Source organism: Rhinatrema bivittatum, chromosome 4, assembly GCF_901001135.1.
Source record: "Rhinatrema bivittatum chromosome 4, aRhiBiv1.1, whole genome shotgun sequence".
Taxonomy (NCBI): domain Eukaryota; kingdom Metazoa; phylum Chordata; class Amphibia; order Gymnophiona; family Rhinatrematidae; genus Rhinatrema; species Rhinatrema bivittatum.
In genome coordinates this window covers 355,805,023-355,831,832 of record NC_042618.1, presented here as the reverse complement: position 1 = coordinate 355,831,832, position 26,810 = coordinate 355,805,023, and the positions used below count along the sequence as shown (strand labels likewise).

The window sequence follows — 26,810 nt, the reverse complement described above, 5'->3', positions numbered from 1 at the left end:
TGACTTTGCCTGAATCAGCCAGTCGTCCCGATAGGGATGGACCAGGACCTCCTCTTTCTGGAGAGTTGCAGCCACCACGACCATTACCTTGGTAAAAGTCCTGGGTGCAGTCGCTAGACAAAAGGGCAGAGCGCAAAATTGAAAATGCTCCCCCAGAATCATGAACCGCAGATATCTCTGATGATCGGACCAGATTCCTATGTGCAGGTATGCTTCGATTAAATCCAGGGATGCTAGGTACTCCTCCTTGTGCACCGTGGCACTCACTGAATGTAGGATCTCCATTCAAAACAGAGGAACCCTCAGAGCCAAATTCACCTTTTTTAAATCAAGGATTGGATGGAAAGTTCCTGCCTTCTTGGTAACTGTGAAGTAAATGGAATAGCAGCCTGTCCCTTGCTCCTCCAGGGGGACAGGGACAATGGCCCCCAACTTGTGCAGGTGACGAATGGAGTTTTGTACCACCAGTTTCTTTTCTTTGTATGAGCACGGGGAGACCAAAAATTGATCTCTTAGCGGCCGAGGAAATTCTAAAGCGAAACTTTGTTTTATCATGCAAGACCCACTGGTCTGACGTGATTTTGGTCCATGCTTCGTAAAATAGAGCCAGACGGCCCCCTATCACTGGAATAGAGGAGTGGACTGGCCTCGCATTATTGGGATGATTTGACTCCACCTCCTCCCTGGGAATAGCCCTGAGACCGATGCCCACGAAAGGACTGACTCTAGGACTGCCTCGGAGTAATTCCTGATGCTCTAGTTGCCTGAAATCTTTGACTCCCTCTGAAGCAGGAACAAATAGGACAATAACTTTTCCCTTTTGGCTTATCTTCCGGCAACTTATGAACCTTATTCTCACCGAGGAACTTGATCTCCTCCAAGTCTTTACCAAAGAGCACCTTCCCCTTAAAAGACAAAGATCCCAACTGAGACTTGGAGGAAACATCAGCTGACCAATTCCTCAACCAGAGGAGTCTCCAGGCTGAAACTGCTGACATCATGGTCCTGGAAGAGGTCCTGAAAAGATCACACAATGCATCCGCACTATACATCACAATGGCTTCCAGCCACTCTGCCTGTAGAGACTCAGAATCAAAGACTTGTCAGTCTGCAACTACTGCATCCAGTGAAGTCCTGCTCTCAATACAAAACTGCTACATATAACAGACCGAGCACCAAGGGCAGGCACCTCAAAAATCTTCTTGAAGTGCTCTTTCAGCTTCCTATCCTGAAAGTCTTTCAGAGCCATAGCGCCTGCAATTGGAATGGCCATCTTCTTGGTAACTGCCAAGACTGAGACATCCACCTTCAGGACCTTGAGAAGGTCAAGCTCATCTTCTGGCAACGGATTCAACTTATCCATGGCTCTGCTGACCTTTAAACCAATGTCTGGAGTATCCCACTCCCTGAATAGCAAACTGCTAACCGTCTGATGAAACGGGAAAGACCTGGCTGGACCCCAGAGGCCAACCATGACCGGATCTACTCCCCCCAATTTGGAATCTTCTCGCTGGATCTCTATGCCCAGTTCCTCCAGAACTGCAGGTATGAGAGGACTCAGCTCCTCCCTGTGGAACAATCGAACCACCTTAGGATCCATCGACTACTAAGCTCTTCGATAACGCCTGATCCAGGTCCAGATCCACTAACCCATATCAGACCCCTGAGGGTTCTGCACTTGTCGATCATCCTTTTCAGAAGCTTTGGAGGAGTTGTCAGTGGCGGCACCGTGGCCCTCAGGAGTCGCCTGACCCTTGTGGCCCGGACCTCTTTGCCGACCTCACAGGAGCTCCCTTTTCAGGTCTGCGTCGCGCAGACTTCCTGGCCTTATAGGCTTTGTGTAGTAAAAGCACAAAATCCAAAGAGAAATTAGAAGAGGCATCCGAGTCTACTTTGGGGTCCTCCTCAATTCCTAATGGGGACCCCTCGGTGTCTGGACCTCCCCCGGAGGTCCCTACCCTCTGGAGATACAGGAGGAGGGAAATCTCCGTCCCCCTCTGCGGCCCATGTGGGAGTCCTGAATTTTGATAAAATGGCTGCCGTTCCGCGCTCAGCGGGAAGGGATCGGAGAGCTGCCACGCCGGCGAGAGCCTCCCAGGCTCACGGTGCCTGGTTGACTTTTCTCCCCTCCGTGCTCTCCTCCGTGCCCGCCCCACTGGGGAGGCATCGGGAGCATAAGCCATTGCATGAGAGGCGCGCTCCACAAGCTGCCCCACACGGCACTGATGTCAATGTTGGGAAGCAAGAAAGAGAATGCCCTGAGGAACGGGGAGAAATGGACTGAGCCGCTTGAAGGAGAAGGTAGCAGAGCCGGGATCAAAAATGTGCCGCCCCACAGGAATCCCTTTCTGCTCTGAAAAAGATGTCCTTATTCTTTTTCTTTTTAAACAAAAACTTTAACAAAATAATAAAGAAAGCATGTCCCCGTTCCTCAGGGCACGTGATCGGGACTCCTAGTTTTCAGCCCTGTTCAGTGAGAAAGGAGTGAGCCATGAAAGGGTCCCCGATGCCCTGCTTGTCTGCCTCAAACACAAGGGGAGATGGCCCCTCCAGGACCTAACAACCCCCGGGAGGCAAGCAATGCTGAAAACTGCAGTTTATATATATATATATATATATATATATATTTTTTTTTTTTTTTAACTCAGATTGCAGGTTTTGTGCCTCCACCATCTGATGGAGACAGAGAAATACTGAGGGACTGCAGATGACACCTCGTGTTATGTGGCAGTGGCAGTAAAACTTTCTCTGTTTCCATGTGCTGGAGGGGAGGCAAAACCCAGGAGTCTGGATTGATCTGGGTACATACAGGGAATGCATCTATGGCCCTGATTTTCGTACTCATCAATGCACAATCCATAACAAAAACGTCTGCTGTCATTTATGACCTTCTCGTCTCTGGAACATATGATTGTCTATGTGTTACTGAAACTTGGTTGAAAGACTGACATTCCAGTACTTAATCGCTGCTGCCCACCTAACTTCTCATACTTTCAAAAGTCCAGACAGGTGCGAGGAGGAGGTTTAGCTAAATTCGTTAAATCTGTCTTGAAATTTTCTATAGTAGAGGTCTCTTTTCCTTCTTCATACAAGCTATTATGTTTGAAATCCCAACATATTAATCTTTGTTTGATCTACTGCCCCCCAGTGCTACTTGCCTACTTTTTGCGAATCGATTCTTAACCTCAACTTAAATCCCTCTATGACCATAATTCTAGGTGACTTTAACCTCCACCCTCTGACCTCCTCAATCTCATCCCCTAATAAAATTTTGACACCCTATTCTCCTGTGGCTGGAAACAAATCATCTCCTCTCCTACTCACAAGAAAATAAAATGCCTAGATATGGTATTTGTTAACCCCTCTAGTTTCCACATAAATAAAGCGAATCTCTCCATAACTGAAATTCCTTGGAGTGACCACTTCCTCGTCTCCTTCTTGCTCAGATCCAAATATCTTCAGCAAATCTTCCACAGAAGTACCACTGCCATGAAATGAGGGCATTTAGATCCTGAGACCCTTTCATCCAACCTCATGCCTATTCTGGGAATAACTCCTGTAACTCGCCCGAAGAACTTTTAGAATTCTGGAACACTTCCATTACATCTATCCTTGATAAACTTGTCCCTTTGAAACCGTTCTCAACCAAGAGAACTAACTCAGCCCCGTGGTTTAATACCACGCTCCAAGCCAAAAAATGTAAGCTGAGAAAATGCGAGAGGAAATGGCGAAAAAGCCCTTCCCAGACAAACAAAATACTCTGTGATTGTAAACTCGCATCGTATCAAGAGGCCATCAACTCTGCTAAGAAAACATATCTACACGAAATTGGCTTCTATTCTAAACAACCCTAGAGCATTATATTCCTCTGTCAAGAAAGTCATTAACCCCAGCTCAGTTCATTCTACTTTACCACCCACACTCCCTGGGATGAACATTGTGAAGACATTTGCATCTTATTTTAATAGTAAGACAAACTGTAAACAACATCTTCAATAACTCCCCTATCGAAGAAACTGATGAACTGACTACTGATGGTCCAGTCTGGGAAACATTTCGACCATATCACTACATCTGATACTACTGAGAATATAAATAACATGAAACCATCGTTTAATCCCCTAAACCAATGTCATACTACATTACTTAAACTGATTAAACTCTACATTGCTCTTTTCATTAATTCTTCACTACAACATGGTATCTTTTCTGACCTTCTAAAACATGCTTCAGTCCGGTCCATAATAAAAAGAACCCCATCAGCTGATCCTATTCTTATCTCCAATTACCATCTGATCTTTTCTCTAACTTTCATGGCCAAAGGCATAGAAACTGCAGTTCTTCACCAATTCTGCAACTTTATTGACTAATAATATCCTTAACCAATATCCATTCGCATTTAGGAAACATCACAGCACTGAATTACTGTTGCTCTCCAGCTTTGACATGGTGAGACAGGGTTTCGATCGGGGTTCAGCTTTCCTTCTATGTCTCCTTGACATCTCCTCTGCATTTGACACAGTAAATCACCCCATCTTACTTTCCAGATTGCAGTCGATTGGCATAACTGGTTCTGTTCTGGCCTGGTTCTCTTTGTACCTCAATAACAGGACCCAACAAGTCCATATAGATTCTTTTACTTCCTCTGTAACATCACTGAGCTAAGGGGTACCCCAAGGGTCTGCTCTCTCTGTTGCCTTATTTAATGTATATTTAACACCATTATGTTGCACCCTTGCTGGGCTTGGAGTTCATTATAAGATTTATGCTGATATCCAATTCTTTTTTCCTCTGAAAAAAGCATGGGCGCTTACGGAATCATTCCTCACCCACTGTCTTATAACCATCCAAAAATGGCTTTACCCCAATAAATTAGCTCTCAATAGCCCTAAAATCGAAATCATTGTTTTATCACGTTTTCCTGTTGAAAACACACCCAACAAGTTCTCATTCCATACTCATTCCATCACTATCTCCCAAACTGTATGCAATTTAGGAGTCACAATTTACTCCCCTCTCAATGCGCAACCAAATAAGAACCATTACTAACTGATCCTTCTACAAACTATGTCTACTCCGTCACCTCAAGCTCCTTCTTGAGCATTCTGATTTCAGGTAGGTCCTTCAATCCTTATTCTTCTCCGGTATAGACTATTGTAACTCTCTCCTAGCAGGTCTACCATTATACGTAATCCAACCTCTTCAGATCATACAAAATTCGGCAGCAAGACTTCTAACTAGCACCCTTATTCATGAACATATCACTCCTGTCCTTGGATCACTACACTGCCTCCAATCTCATAATATATACAATACAAGCTTGCCATGATCATACACTCCCCCTGGGTCTCCTTGATACTAAAAATCCACTCTCCCACCCGGCCCCTCAGGTCAGCAAACCTAATGCTATTAGATATCCCATCTCCAAAGCTTATCCACCTTGATGAAACCAGAGAATGCGCTTTCTTTTCTGCAAGTCCTCTCTTATGGAATAAGGAAATAAAATGCATCCAAGAAAGAATATTCTTTAAAAAAAAAGCTCTAAAAACGCATTCCCCCTCAGGGAGTTCTAGGCAGCCGATTACTGGCCACTCTATTTGCTCCTACGACTTGAGAGAGTCAACTCCCATGTTTCTATATATTGTTCCCCCTTATTGAAGAATTATGTAATATGCTGTTTTATTTTACTCATCTGATTTATGTATGTACATATTGTACCATGCTTTGAATGTAGGAAGGGCGGGTAATAAATGCTTTTAAATAAATAGAGAACTGTCAAATATGAAAGAGTTCTCAACCCCTAGATCTTCCATATCCTCTGTTTTCATTCTCTTGCATCCTGCAGTCCATGATACAATTCCCTGGGGAACAGGCACCACCGGAGAAAGCTTGGAGCTTCACTTTACCACAAACAAAAAGGCCTAATGTAGAAACAGAACCCCAGGCAGAAAGGTCCCCACCAGAAATGAAGTAGCAGTCCCTTTAATGTTGCAGCAAATTTGGTTCCAGAGTGAACAGGAAGAGTTTCCTGCACTGTGGGAAAACAAGAGAGGCAGTCCTGGATCAGAATCTGCATGCTGCAGCAAGCACACCAGTTGCCATTGCTGTGGCAGCAAACACTCCGGCAGGAAAAGACTGAGCCACTGACCCTGCCGATGCAGTCTCCCACGGATTCACTAATTTACTGAGCGGCTCACTCTGTCAGTGCATTCCAGATGCTGTATAGAGCATGGCTTCTTCCCATGCTCAAGGAGAGCAGATATTGCTCTCTGTTCCCAATCTCAGCCCAAATACTTACCTCAACTCCAAAAAATAATAAAGGTTTACTCCAAATCCCCTCAATAAATACAGCCCACCTAATGCTAGTGCGGGAGAGAATCATTTCCATTGCAGGCCCCAGCTTCTGGAACACAATGCCTACCGATTTGAGGCTTGAAACAGAGTTTAAAATTTTTTAAAAAGCCTTAAAAACCTGGCTTTTGGGGGTGAGAGTGTGAGAAGAGGGCTCGAGTTTGAGCCTGTTACCTGGAAAATTGCTTGAAAATTGCTTGGACTGTTTCTACTTGCCCGCCAAGGGTGAGGTTGCTGTCCCGGCCCGGAGTGGAGTCGCACCTGTGACATCATCGAGGAGGGACCGGAAGGCCATAAATCCGGCCCTTCCTGTGGCGCGCGACTTTGGAAAATATTGTGGACTCGAGAGGGCTTAAAACAAATATAATTGGATTTTTCAGTAAGTAAATACTTTGTTATTTCTCTTGTATCTCTCTCTCTCAACTGCCCCCCATATAAAGTAATTCCAAGATTAATTAATTAATTTAGAGGCAATTTGGAAGTAAGCCCCCCCTCTATTAGTGTTCTTAATACTTGGATTTTTTAAATGCCACATTCTAAGAGAAAAGCAAGGATCAGGGAATTGGGGATTAATACCCCAAACCCAAATACCTCTCAACCTGCCATCACGGGGTTGATGGCTCCTGTCGTGGATTCTCTCACTTCACAGGCGTCCTTGGTGTTGATTCCGCAGGAGCGGGTGGATCCGACACCGGATATGCAAGTCACCCTAAGCCCTGGAGCTCCGTCTAACCCCCCCCCCCCCCCTTTTCCCTCTGAAGTTTTGGTGACAGCAGATAGTTTGGTGTGCAATAGAAAGATATCTCCTATTGAAAACAGGACTGATCTAAGGATTGGCCCTGTTCTAGATCCTGGAGAAATGAGAATACCGGAGGGCCTAACACAGGGAGTGGAAGGGATATTTCCCTCTGTATTAAAGGCCTCTACTCCTAGAGGGAATATAGAAACATCGGGGGAATCAAAAGGACAACAGGAGAATCAAGCGACTGTGCTAAACTTATTGTGCCCTGCTATTCCTAGACCTACTGAGATAGCAAATGTTGCTTACCTGTAACAGGTGTTCTCACAGGACAGCAGGATGTTAGTCCTCACATATGGGTGACATCACAGGATGGAGCCCAATCACGGAAAACTTCTATCAAAGTTTCCAGAATTTTGACTGGCCCCTACTGGGCATGCCCAGCATGGCACTAACCCTGCAGCCAGCAGGGGTCCCCCTTCAGTTTTATTTGATAGCTACAGGCAGTGCCGAAAAAAAATAAAACAACAAAATGTTACGAACCCAACACCGTGGGGCGGCGGGCGGGTTTCGTGAGGACTAACATCCTGCTGTCTTGTGAGAACACCGGTTACAGGTAAGCAACATTTGCTTTCTCACAGGACAAGCAGGATGGTCGTCCTCACATACGGGTGAGTACCGAGCTGAGGATGTCCGATCATGCACCAAATGTACCCAACGGCGTGCAACAGGCACAACAACTGGGGTGGAATTTGGTAGACGGCATCCTGAACCCCACCGGGTAGGCGAAAGGGTGTTGGTATGTCACGTTGGAAATAGGTTACGCAGGACAGATTGGCCGAAGATGGAATCTTGTCTTCCGGCTTTGTCCAAGCAATAGTGGGCTGCGAAGGTATGGAGAGAGCTCCAGGTGGCAGCCCTGCAAATGTCAGGAAGCGGCACCGATCTTAGGTGTGCTACTGAAGTTGCCATGGCCCTCACAGAGTGTGCTTTAACACGGTCTTGAAAAGGAATGCCTGCTTGCTGGTAGCAAAAAGATATGCAGTCCGCCAACCAGGAGGAGAGAGTCTGCTTACCCACAGGTTGCCCTAATTTGTTGGGATGGAAAGAGATGAATAATTGAGTGCTCTTCCTGTGGGCAAGTGTACAGTCTAGATAGAAAGCTAGAGCTCGTTTACAGTCAAGGGTATGCAGAGCCTGTTCCCCTGGATTAGAATGGGGCCTGGGAAAAAAGGTAGGTAGTATGATGTATTGATTAATATGAAACTCCGAAACTACCTTGGGTAAAAACTTAGGGTGAGTGTGGAGTACCACCCGGTCCTGCAGGAGTTTAGTGTAAGGCGGATAGGTAACTAGGGCCTGTAACTTACTAACCCTGCGAGCTGAAGTGATAGCTAAAAGGAAAATCACTTTCCATGTGAGAAATTTTAGGTCACAGGAGTGAAGAGGCTCGAGTGGTGGTTTCATGAGCCTACCAAGAACCAGGTTAAGGTCCCAAGAAGGGGCCGGAGGACGTAAAGGTGGCTTGATATGGAGCAAACCCTTCAAAAATCGTGTTACGAGGGGTTGTACTGATATAGGGACATCCCCGACACCTTTATGGAAGGGGGCTACCGCACTGACATGCATTCTGATGGAAGAGGTTTTTAGACCTGACTGACAAATGCCAGAGATAGTCCAAAAACCTTGGGATTGCACCATGATGTGTACCTTTTCCATTTATAGGAATAAGATTTTCTTGTGGAAGGCTTTCGGGAAGCAATCAGGACACGAGAAACTGAATCTGAAAGGTTAAGTGGTTGAAGGGTTAACCTTTCAACATCCATGCCGTCAGGGACAAGGCCTGAAGATTGGTGTGGTGTAGGCATCCGACGTTTTGAGTGATCAGATGCGGGTCCGTTCCCAAGGGAATGTGCCTGGGGATGGAGAGATCCTGGAGAATAGGAAACCACACTTGGCGTGGCCAGTGAGGTGCTATCAGGATCATGGTTCCTTTGTCCTGATGTAGCTTCACAAGAGTCTTTGAAAGAAGAGGAAGTGGAGGGAATGCATAGAGCAGACCGGTAGCCCATGAGAGGGAGAATGCATCTCTGGGCTGAGAGTGCTCACTCCGAATGAGGGAGCAGTAATTGTTCACTTTGTGGTTCTGAGGGGACGCAAAGAGGTCTGTCTGGGGGTATCCCCATTGGCGAAAGATTGAGGTCGCTACCGAGGGGATGAAAGACCACTCGTGTGGCTGGAAGACGCGACTCAGTTTGTCTGCCAAGACATTGTCCACTCCCGGCAAGTAGGTGGCCCTGAGGTACATCGAGTGGGAGAGCGCTTCCGCTCAAATCTGCGCAGCTTCCTGACACAGGAGGAAGGAGCCTGTGCCTCCCTGCTTGTTGATGTACCACATGGCCACTTGGTTGTCCGTCTGAATCAGGATGACGTGATTTGATAGGCGTTCCTGAAAAGCCCTGAGAGCATATCGCATTGCTCGAAGTTCTAGGAAGTTTATTTGATGTTTGGCTTCCTGTGGAGACCAAGATCCTTGTGTCTGTAGATTGTCCACGTGGGCTCCCCACCCGAGGTTGGAAGCGTCGGTGATGAGAATGAGTTGAGGATCTGGCACTTGAAAAGGCAGTCCCTGGAGGAGATTGGTCTGATCTTTCCACCAGGCGAGAGACAGAGTGAGTTGGTGATGTGGACAATGGTCGACAGAGGCTGAACAGCTTGAATCCATTGTGACCTCAGATTCCAATGCATGAGTCTCATGGCCATGGTGTAACATGGACGGAGGACACCATGTGTCCTAGCAGGACGAGGAATTGGCGAGCTGTTGCTGTATGTTGAGACTGCAACTGGTGAGCGAGGGCCACGAGTGTTAGCGCTCGTTGTCGAGGTAGAAAGGCTTTTGCCTGTAAAGTGTCCAAGTCTGCACTAATGAACGACAAGTTTTGAGATGGGGTTAAATAGGATTTCCCGTAATTGACAAGAAATCCTAGAGAAATTAAAGTGTGTAGAGTGAAATCGAGGGACGACCGAGCGGCTTGCTGGGTTGGAGCCCTGATTAACCAGTCGTCCAGATAGGGGTAGACGTGCACACCTTCTTTCCTGAGGAAAGCTGCTACAACTAAGAGACATTTGGTGAAGACTCGTGGTGCAGACGCTAGGCCGAAAGGAAGCACTCAATATTGATAGTGCTTTGGGCCTACTAAAAACCTGAGGTACTTGCGATGAGTTGGAGTGATCGCAATGTGTGTGTATGCGTCCTGGAGGTCCAGAGAGCACAGCCAGTCTCCTCTTTGTAGAAGAGGTAGAAGCGAGCCCAAGGTTACCATCTTGAACTTTTCCTGCTGGAGGTACTTGTTGAGAGCACGTAGGTCCAGAATTGGACGAAGCCCCCCCGGATTTTTGGGGGATCAAAAAGTACCGGGAATAGAACCCTAGGCCTTGCTGCGAGAATGGGATGGGTTCTATTGCTCTTAACTGGAGAAGAAGGGAAACCTCCTGCTCCAGAAGGACAGAGTGGTCGGATACTCTCCACGCCTGCAGAGGTGGTGAATCCGGTGGAAGAGTAAGAAAGTTTAGGTGGTAACCCTGAGCAATGATTGCTAGCACCCATTGGTCGGTTGTGATTGATTGCCACATGTTGTGAAAGTGGCACAATTGACCTCCCACTGGTATGCTTGGTAGAGGAATCAGACTGCTGCTCTCCAAGTGAAACTCAAAAACCGGAAGCAGGCCCCGACTGGGGAGCTGCATGTGGCTTTTGCTTTCGGGCCTGGCGAGGCTGAGGCTTTTGATAAGGTCTCGTAGTTCGGGACCTTGCTGGTGGAGGATAGTACTTCCTTGGATGGAAGAATGACTTCTTAGAGTCCTTTCTGAAGGGTTGTCTTAAGGGGGAAGTCGGAAGGTATCGATGAGAGCTGTTTAAGGGTCTCATGATGGTCCTTTAACTCAGCCACTATTTGCTGGATCTGCTCACTGAACAGATTGTCTCCTACACATGGTAGGTCAGAAAGTCTGTCTTGTACTTCTGGACGAAGGTCAGAAGATTTGAGCCAGGCCCATCGTCTTGCCGAAATAGCAGCTGCAGACACTCTAGTAGAGGTGTCGAAGATATTATAAGCTGTTCTTATCTCATGCTTCCCTGCTTCAAACCCCTTGTTGACAAGGATTTGAAGCTGGTCTTGGAATTGTTCAGGCAGGGTTTCAGAGAAGTCCTGTATCTGTTTGAAGATGACCCTATTGTATTGGGTCATATACAGCTGGTAAGCAGCAATTCTAGAGATGAGCATGGCCCCTTGGAACACTCGTCGACCAATACTGTCTAGGAACTTGTGTTCCTTAACAGGAGGGGTAGATGAGTGAGGCTTCGTCCTTTTTGCTTTCTTTTGAGCCGATTCTACCACAACTGAGTGGTGGTCGAGCTGAGATTTTTGAAAGCCGGAGGCTGACTGCACTAAATAGGTAGTGTCAGCTTTTCTATGGACTGGGGCAATGGATCCAGGGTTTTTCCAGTTCTTTTTGAGGAGGTCAAGAAGAACTTGATGAATGGGAATGGAAGTGATCACTTTAGGGGCATCCAGGAACTGGAGCAACTCCATCATCTGGTGCCTATCATCCTGCTCCGTCTGAAGCTGAAAAGGGACCAATTCAGACATTTCCTTCACAAAATTAATGAAAGGTCCTCTGGAGGAGAACGCTTTCTACTTTCAGTAGGAGAGGGAGGTGAAGGTAAGTCATCGGTGTCTGAAGAAGTATCATCACCCCAGGTGTCATAAGGATCAGCAGACTGACCTGTAGGACGAGAAGGAGGTTGGATACCCGAAGGCCCCGGCTGAGGCTCCGAGAAAATCGAAGGAATCGCCGGGGGCACCGTGGACGGCCTGGAGGGCATCAGTGCCGGTATCGAAGGCATCGATGGCGCCGACGTATGTATCGCCCCCGATGAATGAATCTGTGGCGAGGGACGAATTGGCATCAATGGCTGAGTCAAAACTCTCGAAGGAGGGATGCGGAACGGTATTTATCCTCCTGATGAGGCTGTCAACGGGGAGCGCACCGGAGCCATCGGAGACCCGGGAATCACCGGTGGAAGGGCAGTTATGAGCGCATCCATCCGGGCTAGCAGCGGAGCCAGCGCTGCTGGAATCGGGTCGATGACTGGTTCCACAATCAATGCAGGTGTCGAAGGGACCTGGAGTCTTGCATCGCCTTGTCGATGGCTCCAGTTCTTCTTGGAGACCTGGAGCAAGCAGCCCCGGCTCCGGAACAGAAGAGGGAGGCAGAGGCATAGCCGGAGGGATCACCTTTTTAGGCGGAATTGCGGCTCCCAAACCCCGATCAGGTGAGGGTGGCCTCGATGACCCAGTCTCAGGAATGGTCGGTGCCTTTCCTGGACAGGGCTTCTTCGACGGTGGCTCGGACGGTGGCTCGGTCGATGATTTCGCTCCCTCGACAGTCCGAGTCTTACGATGCTGATGGTGATGTTTCTCCCTACGATCCCCTCGATCCTGAGGGGGAGTAACGGGCGCCGATGGCAGTGAAGACGTCGATGGCGGGCGGTCACCGGATGATGGTCGATGCTGGTGCGACGTCGACGGTGCCGGTTCGACGTCGTGCCAGCATCATACAATAGATGGCGTCGGGGTGTGAGCACGGAAGAGGAGTCCCATCTTCTCTATTGCCTTGCGACCTTTGGGTGTCATGAAGGCACATTTGGTGCAAGTCAGGACATCATGCTCCCGGCCTAAACACATTACACAGACGCCATGAGGGTCTGTGATAGACATGGTGCAAGTAAAGTCCGAGCCACCGGCGGAACCCCGACGCCATGGCCATAGAAAAAATCGAGCCGCGGGATAGACGACGGCCAGCAGGCCGCAAGGGCCAAACTTGACAGTAATCGATGAAAAACTGTCAAAAAACTTACCGGAGTACCGCGGCTAGAGAGAAGTTAGAGGAGGGACCCCTGTGGGGCAATTTAACGTTAGTTAATTCCATGAGGAAAATTCCTGTCAGGAATCTCCACAGAGCTCCTAAACCGTGAGGCTACTGCAGCACGGAAAAAAGAAGACTGAAGGGGGACCCCTGCTGGCTGCAGGGTTAGTGCCATGCTGGGCATGCCCAGTAGGGGCCAGTCAAAGTTCTGGAAACTTTGACAGAAGGTTTCCGTGATTGGGCTCCATCCTGTGATGTCACCCATATGTGAGGACTACCATCCTGCTTGTCCTGTGAGAAAACCTTGGACTCTATTTGGGGTGCTATAATGGTATTGGAGAAATCTATTACCTCATTAGTTGATGTTACTTCAAATTTAACAGGAAAATTCTTGAATGTGGAATCTAATACCTTTTTAAACACTCAGAAAATCACAACTTTGGAATCTAAAGTTTCCTCCTTGCAACAAAATCAAGAACAATTGATAAAATCAGATTTGATGCAACAATGAAAACTGGAAAATATAGAGAACTCTATTAGATATCAAAACCTGTGCATATTAAATTTTCCAACTTTGAAGTGGATATCCCCCTTTGGAAATGGTAAAAAAATACATAACGGAAATTTTAAAAATTCCTAAAGAAATCATGCCTACCATAGCCAAGGTTTATATGACAAAAATTGAAAAGGTGGAACATCTTGATCAAATGTCTGAACCTGATTTGAATCTTACACAGTTCCTGGAGACAGCCACAGAAATAAAGATAGACAGACGGTGAACTTTGTTTTTACAGTGTATTTTCGCTCAGGATAGAGAAATGTTATTGAAAGCTTTTTTTCGTATCAGAACATCCCAGTTCTTTGGTCAGTTGGTTTGGGTTTTTCCAGACATTACACGCTCCACCCAGGATCGCAGAAAAAAATTCTTAGCTATGCGACCTGAAGTAGTGGGTATGGGGGCCAGGTTTAATCTCAGGTTTCCATGTCAATGCGTAGTGAATATGCAGGGTGTTAAAAATGTATACTTTGAACCTAAACATTTGCGCAATTTCTTAGATGCATGTAACTCGATATCGCCAGATTAAAATGTTTGATTACGGAATCTACTAGATAAGGGAGCCCTGACCGACGTGCCGCAAATGCGCAGTAGAGTGCAGCTCTACCGCGCATGCGAGCACGTCGGTCAGAGCGTGCCTGTTAAAATTGGTGCTGGAGGAGCAGTAGCGGCGGCCCGAAGAGCTGGAGCGGCGGCACCCCGAAGAGCAGGAGCGGCGCCCCGAAGAGCTGGAGCGGCAGAAGCGGCGGCGCCCCGAAGAGCAGGAGCGGCGGCGACGGCGGCCCGAAGAGCTGGAGCGGCGACGGCGGCCCGAAGAGCTGGAGAGGCAGCGCCCCAAAGAGCAGGAGCGGCGGCAGCCCAAAGAGCAGGAGCAGCAGCGCCCCGAAGAGCAGGAGCGGCAGGAGCTGCGGCGTCCCGAAGAGCAGGAGCGGCGGCGCCCCGAAGAGCAGGGGCGGCGGCACCCGAAGAGCAGGGGCGGCGGCGGCCCGAAGAGCAGGGGCGGCGGCGGCCCGAAGAGCTGGAGCGGCGGCGGCCCGAAGAGCTGGAGCGGCGGCGGCATGCGCGCAAGGGAGGGAGGGAGGGACGGAAGGACCCACCCCGGAGATCTTCCGAGGGGGGGAGAGAGGGGAGTGACTGAGGGGAGGGGGGAGAGGGGAGTGACTGGGGGGGGGGGGGGGAGTGACTGAGGGGAGGGGGGAGGAGGGGAGTGACTGAGGGGAGGGGGGAGTGACTGAGGGGAGGGGGGAGGAGGGTGGACTGAGGGGAGGAGAGGGAGGAGGAGGAGGGGGAGGGGGAGAGGCGGGGACTGAGCGGAGAGGAGGAGTGACTGAGGGGAGGAGGGAGGAGGAGTGACTGAGGGGAGGAGGAGGGGGGGGAGGGAGGAGTGACTGGGGGAGGAGGGAGGGGGAGAGAGGAGTGACTGAGGGGAGGGGGGAGGGGGGGGGGGAGGAGGAGTGACTGAGGGGAGGGGGGAGAGAGGAGTGACTGGGGAGGAGGGAGGGGGAGAGGGAGTGACTGAGAGGGAGAGGGAAGGGAGCGAGGAGTGACTGAGGGGAGGGGGAGAGAAAGGAGTGACTGAGGGGAGAGGGGAGGGGGGAGAGAGGAGTGACTGAGGGGAGGGGGGAGAGAGGAGTTGAATGAGGGGAGGAGGAGGAGGAGTGAGGGAGGCGGGGAGAGCGAGGGAGGAAGTGAGGGAGGGGGAGAGGGGGAGTGATCTGAAGGGAGGGGAGAGTGAGGATGTGACTGGGAGGCAGGAGGGAGGGGGAGAGAGGAGTGAATGGGGAGGAGGGAGGGGGGAGAGAGGAGTGAATGGGGAGGGGGAGGGGGAGAGAGGAGTGACAGGGGAGGAGGGATGGGGAGAGAGGAGTGACAGGGGAGGAGGGATGGGGAGAGAGGAGTGACAGGGGAGGAGGGATGGGGAGAGAGGAGTGACTGAGGGGAGGAGGGAGAGGGGAGAGAGGAGTGACTGAGGGGAGGAGGGAGAGGGGAGAGAGGAGTGACTGAGGGAAGGGAGGAGTGACTGAGGGGAGGAGGGAGGGGGGAGAGGGAGAGAGGGTGACTGAGGGGAGGGGGGAGAGAAAGGAGGGACTGAGGGGGAGAGGGGAGGGAGGAGAGAGTGGGGGAAGGTGGGAGGGAGAATGAGGGGGAAGGAAATGAACCAAAAAAATGTTAATGTAGCCCGTTATTACGGGCTTAACGGCTAGTGTATAAATAAAATGGTTCACGACTGCCTCTAAATAATTCAGTACATTACATTTCTTTAAAATTCTGCTTAACTTTTCATATCTTGGAATTTCTTTATTACTTTAATATTACATAGGATAAGACGATCTAGCAATTAGGAATGATGTTAGCTATAACATTTTCTTTTCTTGGTTGTGCTTCTGTAAAGTTCTTGGTTGTGCTTCTGCAAAGTAAAACTGCAATTCCTATTTGTATTTTTCTATTAATCTTACCTGTAATGATTGGTAAAAATTCTATAAATAAAATGTAAAAAACCCCCCCCAAAAAAACCTGGCTTTTTGAACAAGCCTGTGCAGATTACCTCAAGAAAGATTAATTAACAGCTAGCACTAATGATGGGTACAATTTTATATTTCTATATGCTATTTTTATTTTTAATATTGTAAAATGTGTTTTAGACTTCTCATGATGTATATTCAGTTTTATGATTGTTTTATGTAAACCGTTGTGATATAGTGTGAACGACGGTATACAAAACCCTTTAAATAAATAAATAAAATTAAATAAATAAATAAAATAAAAATGCTGCTGACTGATGTCTGCTTTTGTTCACATCTTTCCTTATCTTTTTTTCTTTTGAACTTTATGCACCAAACAAAACAGGCTCAGACAGGGAGGCAATAAAGGAGAGGAAGGCAAAAAAGAAAAGGGTTGTTTTTTTCATCATGAGGAGAGCTTAATGAAAAGAGAACCCACAGAAAAATAGAGCAGGAGGGGGGAGGTTCACAGCAGACTGAAGCCCAGATCCAGATTCTGGAAGCCACCTGGGTCTAGGAATTTGCTTAACTGGGGGGGGGGGGGGGGTGTAAGAACAGGACTTTCACTTTAGAAGCTGTCCCTCTAAATTGCTTTATTCTTCATCCGGCCTAACCAGGCCTCAGTTCACAGCACGGAATGCTTGCCTACCATCTGTTGGAGAAGGAGAATACTGGCAGGCTGAGGACAGCATGGGAGCCTATAAGGGGTGACATCAGCAAACCTGTTAATCTGTCTCCATCTGCTGATTTGGGGGCATAACTCATACATCTAGACCTCTGTGGCTGGATGAAGTTTAGAATTGAGTTTAGAATTAATCTCGACTATCTTACTTTCTGCGAAGCTGACTTTCAAAATGAAATGTAAGCCCAAATAAAGCCAGAAGATAAACATTTACAAACTAAATTATATGCAAGATTTCAAAGCAAACCGCCACTTCGTATGAATTAAACCACCTAGTTGCCTATATGAGGGTTCTCTATGACTAAAAAGGTAATGATTTAAAACCATCCTGTTCCATTTCAGTTACTGCATAATAAAAATGCATAGAGTCTGAGGATCATTCTTACAGCAAGTAATACCATTAGACAAGGTCAGAGGCACCGCTATTTATTTTTTTGTCAATCCCAGCCAGACCTGCAGTGAAATTTACAGGGATACTGCCATGATGAGCTCAGGCCGCACAGCCAAAGTGTGAAGGCTTCCATGTCAGGCCTAGGCCACAGAGTCTGGTCTCCATGGTGGAAGATAGGAAGCTGCTGTGTAGGCTGGGCCATTGGGCCAAAGAGAAGAAGCTGATGCTGCCTGCATTTTCTGGAGAATGAGCGAGAGCTTGTGGGAGTGTGTGTGAGCAATAGCATGTGTGTAAGGTCTTGTGTGTGGGGGTAAAAACATGTGTGAGAGCTTGTGTGTATGTTTGAGCGATAGCATGTGTATAAAGGCTTGTGTGCATAAGTGACATTGTGTAGAAAGTGGCTGATGCTGCCTCCATGTTCCAGGAGAGAAAGCAAGCATATGTGTGCGTGAGAAAAAGAGCACAAGAGCATATGAGAGTGCGAGAGCTTATGTGAGAGCATGTACGTGTATGAGAGACGTTGCATTGGCCCAAGGAGGAGGCTACTGCTGCCTGCAATTTCCAGGAAGAGACAGAGAGCATCTGTGTGCGTGCATGTGTGTGTGTAAGTGAGAGGAAGAGAAAGAGAAAGCTTGGGAGAGACTGTGTGAGAGCTTGTGTGAAAGTATGTCTGTGTATGAGACACACTGCACAGGCTCAAAAAGGAGTTTGCTGCTGCCTCTATGTTCTAGGGAGAGGGAGAGAAAGCATGTGTGAGTAAGCATGTGTGAAAGCGGAGTTGCTTATCTGTAACAGGTGTTCTCAGAGGACAGCAGGATGTTAGCCCTCACACATGGGGTGACATCATCAGATGGAGCTCTGATGTGGAAAACTTATGTCAAGGTTCCTAGAACCTTGACCAGGCACACTGAGCATGCCCAGCATATATACCACATGTCCACGTAGGGTCCCTTCCAGTTCAGTAACAGATTTATAATTAAAACAAAAAATAGGAGAAATCCAACTCTGCAGGGTGGCAGGTGGGTTTTGTGAGGCCTAACATCCTGCAGTCCTCCGAGAACACCTGTTACAGGTAAGCAACTCTGCTTTCTCTGAGGACAAGCAGGATGGTAGTCTTCACACACAGGTGAATCCCTAGCTACAGGCTGCTCCCCAATACAAAAGGGGACCAACAGACACTTAACCAGGTGCCAACAGGCACAACAACAATGTTGGTAACAGGGGGAGACAGCCTGAACCCAAACAACGGGCCCTAGGCGGGGAGAGCTGTGTTCTACAACTCAGACAAGTTCCGAATGACAAACTGGCCGAACCTACTATCGCGGCCATCCCCATCCAGACAATAGTCAGATGTGAATGTGTGGAGAGAACTCCATGTCACAGCCCTGCAGATCTCCTCCACAGGAACTGCTCAAGTGGGCCACTGACGCTGCCATGGCTCTGACAGAATAAGCCTTCACATGACCCCCAAGATGCAGTCCAGCCTGGGCATAACAAAAGGAGATGCAATCTCCTAGCCAACTGGATAGTGTCTGGCAATGGTAACACCCAACCTATTCCTATCAAAAGAAATAAAAAGTTGGGTAGACTATCTATGGGCTTCTGGCCGTTCCAGATTGAAGGCTAAGGCTCGCTTGCAGTCCAAAATTTGCAGTGCTCGTTCGCTATGGTGCGAATGGGGCCTGGAAAAGAATGTTGGCAGGATGAAGGACTGGTTAAAATAGAAGTTCATCACCACCTTAGGCAAGACCACCCTGTCATTATAAAACTTAGTTTAATGTGGATAAGTCACTAAGGCCTGGAGCTCACTGACCGCCATCAAAAATATGACCTTCCAGGCCAGGATCTTCAGGTCACAGGTGTGCAGCAGCTTAAAAGGAGCTTTCATCAGTTGAGCTAACGCCATATTGAGGTCTCAAGACAGTCCCTTGGTGAGGCTTCAATTGAAGCAGGTCCCGCATTAATCGTACAACTATAGGCTGTACAGATGAGCATACTATCTACACTTTGGTGGTATGCGCCAATTGCACTGAGATGAACAATCGGCGTTAGTTTTTAAGCCTGATTCTGATAGGTGTAGAACATAAACAAGCAATTTTTGTGTTGGGCAGGAGAACAGATCTAAGGCCTTTTGCTCACACCGTACGGAAAACTCCTTCACTTCAGTCCATTGGACCTTCTAGTGGAAGGCTTTCTAGAAGTCACCAGGATCAGAGGCACATCCTCTGAGAGATTGAGTGGTTGCAGGATTAACCTTTCAACATCCAGGCTGTGTGCAAAAGGGCCTGGAGATTGGGATGCCGAAACTTGCCTCAATCTTGAGATCTGGAGAAGTCCCCAGACTGATTGGTCTTTGTAGGAGTGGAAACCAGACCTGTCTTGGCCAATAAGGGGCTATGAAAATCATAGTCCCCCTTGTCGTTGTGAAGCTTCAAGAGAGTCTTCGCCACTAGGAGGATGTGTGTACAAAAGACCCTTACGCCAATGATGGGCAAGGGCTTCTGAGGCTGGTTTAGCATCTAACCTGTACATGGAGTAGAACAGAGGCACCTTCCTGTTGCAAAGGGACGCGAGCAATCCGATTCGCCACCCCCGGTCCAGGGATCACTCGTGGGGTCTGAAGGCTCGACTCGGCCTGTCTGCTACCTTGTTCCCCCATCCTGACCAGATAAATGGCCCTGAGCACATCCCGTGGGACAAGGCCCGTGACCAGATCTGGACCGCTTCCTGACACAGGAAGTATGATCCCGTGCCTCCCTGCTTGTTGACGTACCACATGGCTACTTGGTTGTCGGTCTGGATCAGGATAATTTTTATGGACAGCCAATCTCTGAAAGCCCATAGAGCAGGGGTCGGGAACCTTTTTGGCTGAGAGAGCCATGAATGCCACATATTTTAAAATGTAATTCCATGAGAGCCATACTAACTACAACCCCCCACCCTCCTGACCCCCCCCTCCCCCAAGACCTACCAAATTAATTTACTACAACCCCCTACTCTCCTGATGCCCCCCCAAGACCTCCAAAATTAATTTACTACAAGCCCCAACCCTCCTGACCTGCCAAAAGTCCCTGGTGGTCCAGCGGGGGTCCAGGAGCGATCTCCTGGACTTGGGCTGTCAGCTGCCAGTAGTCAAAATGGCGCCGACGGCCCTTTGCCCTCACTATGTCACTGGGGTCGACCAATGGCGGCGGTAGCCCATGTGACATAGTAAGGGCAAAGGGCCGTCGACACCATTTTGATTACTGGCAGCCGACGGCCCTTTGCCCTTACTATGTCACAGGGGCTACCGCCGCCATTGGTCGACCCCAGTGACATAGTGAGGGCTAAGGGCCGTCGGCGCCATTTTGACTACTGGCAGCTGACAGCCCAAGTCCAGGAGATCGCTCCCGGACCGCTCCTGGACCCCCGTTGGACCACCAGGGACTTTTGGCAGGTCTTGGGGGGGGGGGGGGGGGGGGGGGTTTGTTAGATTTTTACTTTTTTATTAAAGATTTATCTGCAAGCCAGATGCAGCCATCAAAAGAGCCACATCTGGCTTGCGAGCCATAGGTTCCCGACCCCTGCCATAGAGCATTCCTGATCACCCAAAGCTCCAGGAAGTTGATTTGACAAGAATGTTCCTTAGTGAACCACAGTCCCTGGGTGCCGAGCCCATCTACATGAGCCCCCACAGCAGGGTAGATGCATCCATGGCTAGCACAATTTGAGTAGGGAGACTCCGAAAGGAGATCCACGGTTTCAGGATGGCGAGTACCCACCACCAGGACAAAGCCTCGGAGAGACTCAGATGCAGTCCTGGAGGCTCTGAGTGGCTTGACGCCACTATGACCTCAGAGTCCATTGGGCTCTGCGCATGTGTAAGCATGCCAAGGAAGTGACATGGATGGTCACGGCTATGTGATCCAACAGTTTCAACATGTGTCAGGCTGATACCTGCTGGCTCTGTTGCACATTTGTTGCAATGATCGCCAGAGCAACAGCCTTCTGGTGCAGAAGAAAGGCCCTGGCTTGAGCCGTGTCTAGCAGGGCTCCGATGAAGTCCAATTGAGGTGAAGGACTGAGATGGGACTTTGGGTAGTTGAGAACAAACCCTAGTGACTCCAGCACCTGAATGGTCAAGCGCATGGACCGGGTGGGCCCCTGCCTGAGATGTGCTCTTGTCCAGCCAATCGTCCAGATATGAGAAAACATGCTCTCAGTCTGTAGAGATGCGCCACCACGATGGCCAGGCATTTTGTGAAGACCTGTGGAGCAAACGTGAGCCTGAGTGGCAACACCCGGTACTGGAAGTGCTGTTTTTCCAACATAAATCAGAGATACTTCCTGTGACCGGGGAAGATCGCGATATGGGTGTATTCATCCTTGAGGTCAAGATAGCAAAGGCAGTCCCCTTTTTGCAAAAGGGGGATCAAGGTGCCCAGGAAAACCATCTTGAACTTTTCTTTTTTTAGAAACTTGTTCAAGGCCCTCAAGTCCAGGACGGGACTGAGTCCTCCTGTTTTCTTTGGAATCAGGAAGTACCTAGAGTAGAATCCCTGCCCTCTTTGCCCTGGTGGTACAGGCTCGACCGCTCTGGCTATTAGGAGGGAAGAGAGCTCCACTTGTAGCATCTCCTGATGCGTTACCAGCCCCCAAAATGGGCACAGAGGGCATTTTGGCAGGATACCCAATAGATTTAATTGGTACCCCAGCAGATGTTGGATAAAACCCACTTGTCCGAGATTACCCTTGGCCACTGGTTCGCAAAGAACCACAGCCTGCCCCCAGCCAGAGAGTCCATCATCCCAGGTACAGGCAACTGGCTTATGCTCCCTATGGCCCAGTTAAAACCTTGCCCCCGGAGTTCACTGAGGAGCTGGCTGGGGCTTGGGAGCTCTCTGCTGCCTGGAATGGCCGCAGAAGCTCTGATGGTGTGGACAGGATCGAGGAGGTGGAGGATAATTTTGAAAGGAGCTACAACAGATGTTGCCTGCTGAGAATCCCTGTGAAAACTGTCTCCTAAACATACAACTGATATTTTTCCCATTAAACTATTGATTAGTTTCCCAGTGCAAATTTTCCTGAATGAGTTATTGGTGATGCAATTTCAAGATGATCTGATCAGATTGACTTTATTGATGAAACAGTAAACACACACAACTTTTAGAGAGATGAAGCAATGAAGCTTTGCTCTGTATATTTTAACCTGCAAGATCTTTTCTATATGTCTTGCTTCAGGGAACCATCATAAGCAGATATACAGTCTCCAGGGTTTCTCTATTCCCTCTACTATTACAACTGTCTCCCATGATTGACAGTAGTTGAAATGCTACTCTTTCACTTCTAGCTATCACCGTGAGTGAAGTTACTCAACGTAACCCTCTTTCAAGCTACTTTGCTTCAGAATTACTCCGAACTAACCACACACAAAATCAATTCTAGATCAGACCAAAGATGAAGCTTTTTAATTGTCAACTGTTAACAGACAAACCTGAACTAACTGCAAATATTAAGCTCTGGAATTCGTTGCCAGAGGATGTAGTGAAAGCTATTAGTGTAGCTGCATTTAAAAAAGGTTTGGACAAGTTCCTGGAGGAAAAGTCCATTAACCATTAATAAGATAAGCGTTGCAGAAATCCATTGCTTATTCTTGGGATAAGCAGCTTGGAATCTATCTTTCCCTTGGGGTCCTGCCAGGTACTTGTGACCTGGCTTGGCCACTGTTGGAAACAGGATACGGGACTTGATGGACCTTTGATCCTACTCAGAATGGCAAGTCTTATGTTCTTACAATAGTACTTCCTTTGGTGAAAGGAAGACTTCCTGGTCCTCGGCCTTGATGGCCGCCTGGATGAGGATGACAGGTCTGGAGTGCTGGCAGAGAGTTGTTGGAGAGTTTCATGATGGTCCTGAAGTTGGACCACATCATCCATCACCCTATCTCTGAAGAGATTCTCTCCAGTGCACGGCATGTCAGCGAGTTGTTCCTGTACCTCCGGTCTGAGATCCGAGGCCCGCTGCCATGCCAGTCTACAAGTGCTGATTCCTGCTGCAGAGACACTCAATGCCATCTTGAAAACATTGTAGGTCGCACGGATCTTGTGTTTTCCACACTCCAAACCCTTGTGCACTAGTAACATGAGGGTGTCTTGCTGCTATCGAGGCAGCTGCTCAGCCACATCCTGCACTAGCTTTCCAGATGTCCTGCAAGTATTGGCTCATGTAGAGCTGGTAAGCAGCGATGTGAGCAATAAGCATGGTGCCTTGGAACACCTTCCTCCCAAGAATGTCCAGCGCTCTGTGGTCCTCCCCCAGGGGCACCGAGGAGTGGGTGCGAGAGCGCTTGGCCCTCTTGAGGGCGGATTCGACCACCACCAAATGGTGGGGCAGCTGACACTTGTCGAATCCAGCCGCCTTTTGGATGAGGTAAACCCCATCTGCCTTCTTATTCATGGGAGATACGGTGAGGGGGGGTCCCCAAATCCTCAGCGGCAACTCTGCAAGGATCTTGTGTACTGTTAAGCACAGAACCACCATGATCTCCTTAGTAGTCTACACAAACTGAAGAATTTCAAGCATTTTGTGCCTGGCATCTTCTTCAGTCAAAAGCTGGAATGGGATGGCCTCCACCATCACCCTGACAAACCCTGCGAAGGTTAAGTTCTCAGGCGGATACTTCCTTTGCTCCTTTGGAGTAGAAAGGTCTGATAGGAGACCATCCGAATCCTCAGAGGAGGATTCCATCTGATCATCCCCCCAGGAGTCATAGGGACCCTCATCCTCACTGTATACCACAGGGGATGGGGCCCTAGGTGCTCAGCCAACGTCCAGAGGGGCAGACACCGATGGAACTGGATGGGGAGCTACAGGCCTCAGCATCTCACGTGGCCTCAGCGGAGCTTCCTCTGAGGAGGAACCAGCAACGATCACCGTATTGGTAGGGGGAGGCCTTGGTGCCCCACCAGGAATCGACACCAACTGGATCAGTAAGGCACCGATGAGCATATTGAGATTCTCCAGAAGTTGTACTTGTTGCTCCAGTTCCTCCTCAAACGTTGCCGATGCTAACACAGACTGGCCAGATCTTCCTCAGACATGCAAGGGGGATCAGCGACTGGCACCAGGACTGGTTGAGACTGTCGCAGACCCTGGGCATTGATGGAGGTTGAGTGCTCCTCACCATGGGGTCACTTCAGGGGCATCGTGGCAAAAGCCAGTGCATCCCCATGCCCGGCACAGTGCATTGGCAAGGACTGGTGCTGATGCTTCTTGATCTTCCCAAGATGCTCGGCCTGGTCTTTCCCCGGTGCCGAGGTCAATGAACCAGACATCCTCGGCCTGGAGGAGATAAACAATGGTCAGTCTTCGGCACCCCTATCCACCAGCAACCTTGACAGAACAGAGTCCCACCAACGTCGATGGCATGGTGTCCATCAGTGCGGCTCCAAGGTCCTCCAATGCTGATGGCTTGGACTTCTTCGACCCGAAGAGATTGTCCATCTTGTCGAATCGAAGCTGATGTCACTTTGGAATCATCTGGGTGCACGAGCAGCAACCATGGACGTCATGTGATGCCCCAGGTAGTGGATGAAAACATCATGAAGACTGGTGATCGACAAGGTCCTCGGGCCCTGAGGGCATTGGCAGAAATCAGACACGGTCATGATGGGGCAAACAAATGGGGAAAATCTTAGAATGATGACAACAGGTGTCGATGGAAGACTGGCACTGCCACCATGGGGGAAACTGACCACGAAAAGAAACTTAGCCAAACGCTGAAAACCCTGACTGGGGACACTACAGGGAGGCACAGAGGGGGACCCGGCAACAGACTGAAGGAAAAAGATTGCAAAAAACTGCAAAATCAAAGTTTTCCATAAGGCAAAAAGCCAAAATTTTTAGAGCTGAATCAAACCACGAGGCTCACAGTTCCCTGGAAAAAAATAGACTGAAGAGGGACCCCGCGTGAATGCGTGGTATAGGGCATGCTGCGCATGCTCAGTGTGCCTAGTCAACGTTTCTAGAAACTTTGACATAAGTTTTCCACATTGGGATCCATCTGATGATGTCACCCATGTGTGAGGACTACCATCCTGTTTGTCCTCTGAAAACTGCAATATTTTAGGTATATTGTGGAGAGGTTTATTTTTCTATTATGCAGAGTTCATTAGAAAAGGCTTGTGTCAGTCTATCAGTCACATTGTGGCCACGAGATGGTTCTGTATATGTAAAGACAATATACTCTGCAAAGCCCTGTCACATATACACGCCCCCACAGGCACCCATCCCTACACACACAGGCAGAGGTACCCATACACAAATACAGAGGCTGTTACTGACCAGATAACCTGAGCAATGTCAGGTACTGTTTACTAATATGCTCTGTCTGCAAAGCCCTATCTCTCATGTTCTCATAGACAGAGACAGGAAAGCATAGGCACACACAAGCTCACACACACAGTCCCAGCCCCTCCCCCCCCCCACCACAGGTGCATATGTAGGCACCCATACCCACACACAGGCAGAGGCCCCCACAGGCTGTTATAGCCCAAACTACCCAAGCAACACTGGGCACTTTTCGCTAGTTAGTCATAAAAGTTTATTTCAATTTTTCAGGCATCTTTGAAAGCCAAGAAACCTTGGAAACATAATTGTAATGTAATATGTAAAAAGTAGTTGAAATATTTAGTGGCTAAATTTATCCAAGCTATTTTAGAAACTCCTGTATCCTTTTTGATAGGTGTGCACTTACTAAAGAGGATTAGATACAAAAGATGCCTTCAAAGTGTTTATTTGCACAGTGCTGTTGATAATTTCTTACCTTTAGAATCTTCTAGTAGTTTAACTTTCTCTTCATTGGTTTTCTGTTTACATGTTGTTTTGAAATAATTTTCCAAAATTTTTGGTGCTGGTTCTCGCTTAGGAGCTGTTCGTCTGGGAGAAAGGTGAGGTTTCCTTGGTGATGCAACAACTTGCTTGGGAGAATTGAATTTCCCTAAAAGCCATCCCCCAAAACAGGTTTTATATCAGTCTCAGCTCTGGTATAAGTCCAAGAATAATGGATAGAAAATATGTCAATACAAATCAATTGCTTTTGCCTCTGCTGACCTAGCAGGTGTAACCAGAGTATATATCTCAAATGTTTCCTTTGGTAGTCCTCAACTTTTGTCATTCATTAAGTTATATCTCAAGCCACATTTTCTTGTTACCTTCTTTTAATCCTAACATTCTATTTTTGATTCTATTTTGAAACTGTGCTTTTTGAAAATAAGCTTTTGTGTAAAAGGATTCATAAGATTTCTCTTAAGATGCCCCAGGTAAATGTCAAGCCTGAGACTACCACACATCCTACTCAAGTGCATGACTATTCTACAGGAAAAGTTCTCATGTCCTACTGAATTTCATCTCTTATAAGACAGCAACTACTACTTTGTTTTTCTTACAGAATTATTTCTTCTCCTCTGGGCTTTCCACCTCAAGTGGAACCAGTCTATGGCATCATGAGTCTTCATCATTCACAGTTCCCCATCCTCACTTTTAACCCTCATTCCGTTTCTGCCAGTCCCAACAATTATATAGTTCTTGGCCATGGGCCATCGATTATGGCTCACTCCAGTACTTGGTACTGTGCACCCCAAAGTTTAATAATTTCTTCTTAGTCAAGAAGTGAAGCAAGCTTT

General features: G+C 48.3%; 1 protein-coding gene across 2 annotated transcripts in view; it reads right to left on the bottom strand.

Moving 5' to 3' along the window:
* The window catches only part of ATAD5 (ATPase family AAA domain containing 5), a 259,487-nt gene that overhangs the window by 73,213 nt on the left and 159,464 nt on the right, over positions 1 to 26,810 (bottom strand). For both annotated transcript variants that reach the window (XR_003856559.1, XM_029600713.1), the window contains exon 15: positions 25,952 to 26,125. Coding sequence is in view for 1 of the 2 variants with exons in the window: in XM_029600713.1 (XP_029456573.1) it covers positions 25,952 to 26,125 (174 nt within the window). In the remaining variant the exon portion in view is untranslated. The remainder of the gene's footprint in view (positions 1 to 25,951; positions 26,126 to 26,810) is intronic.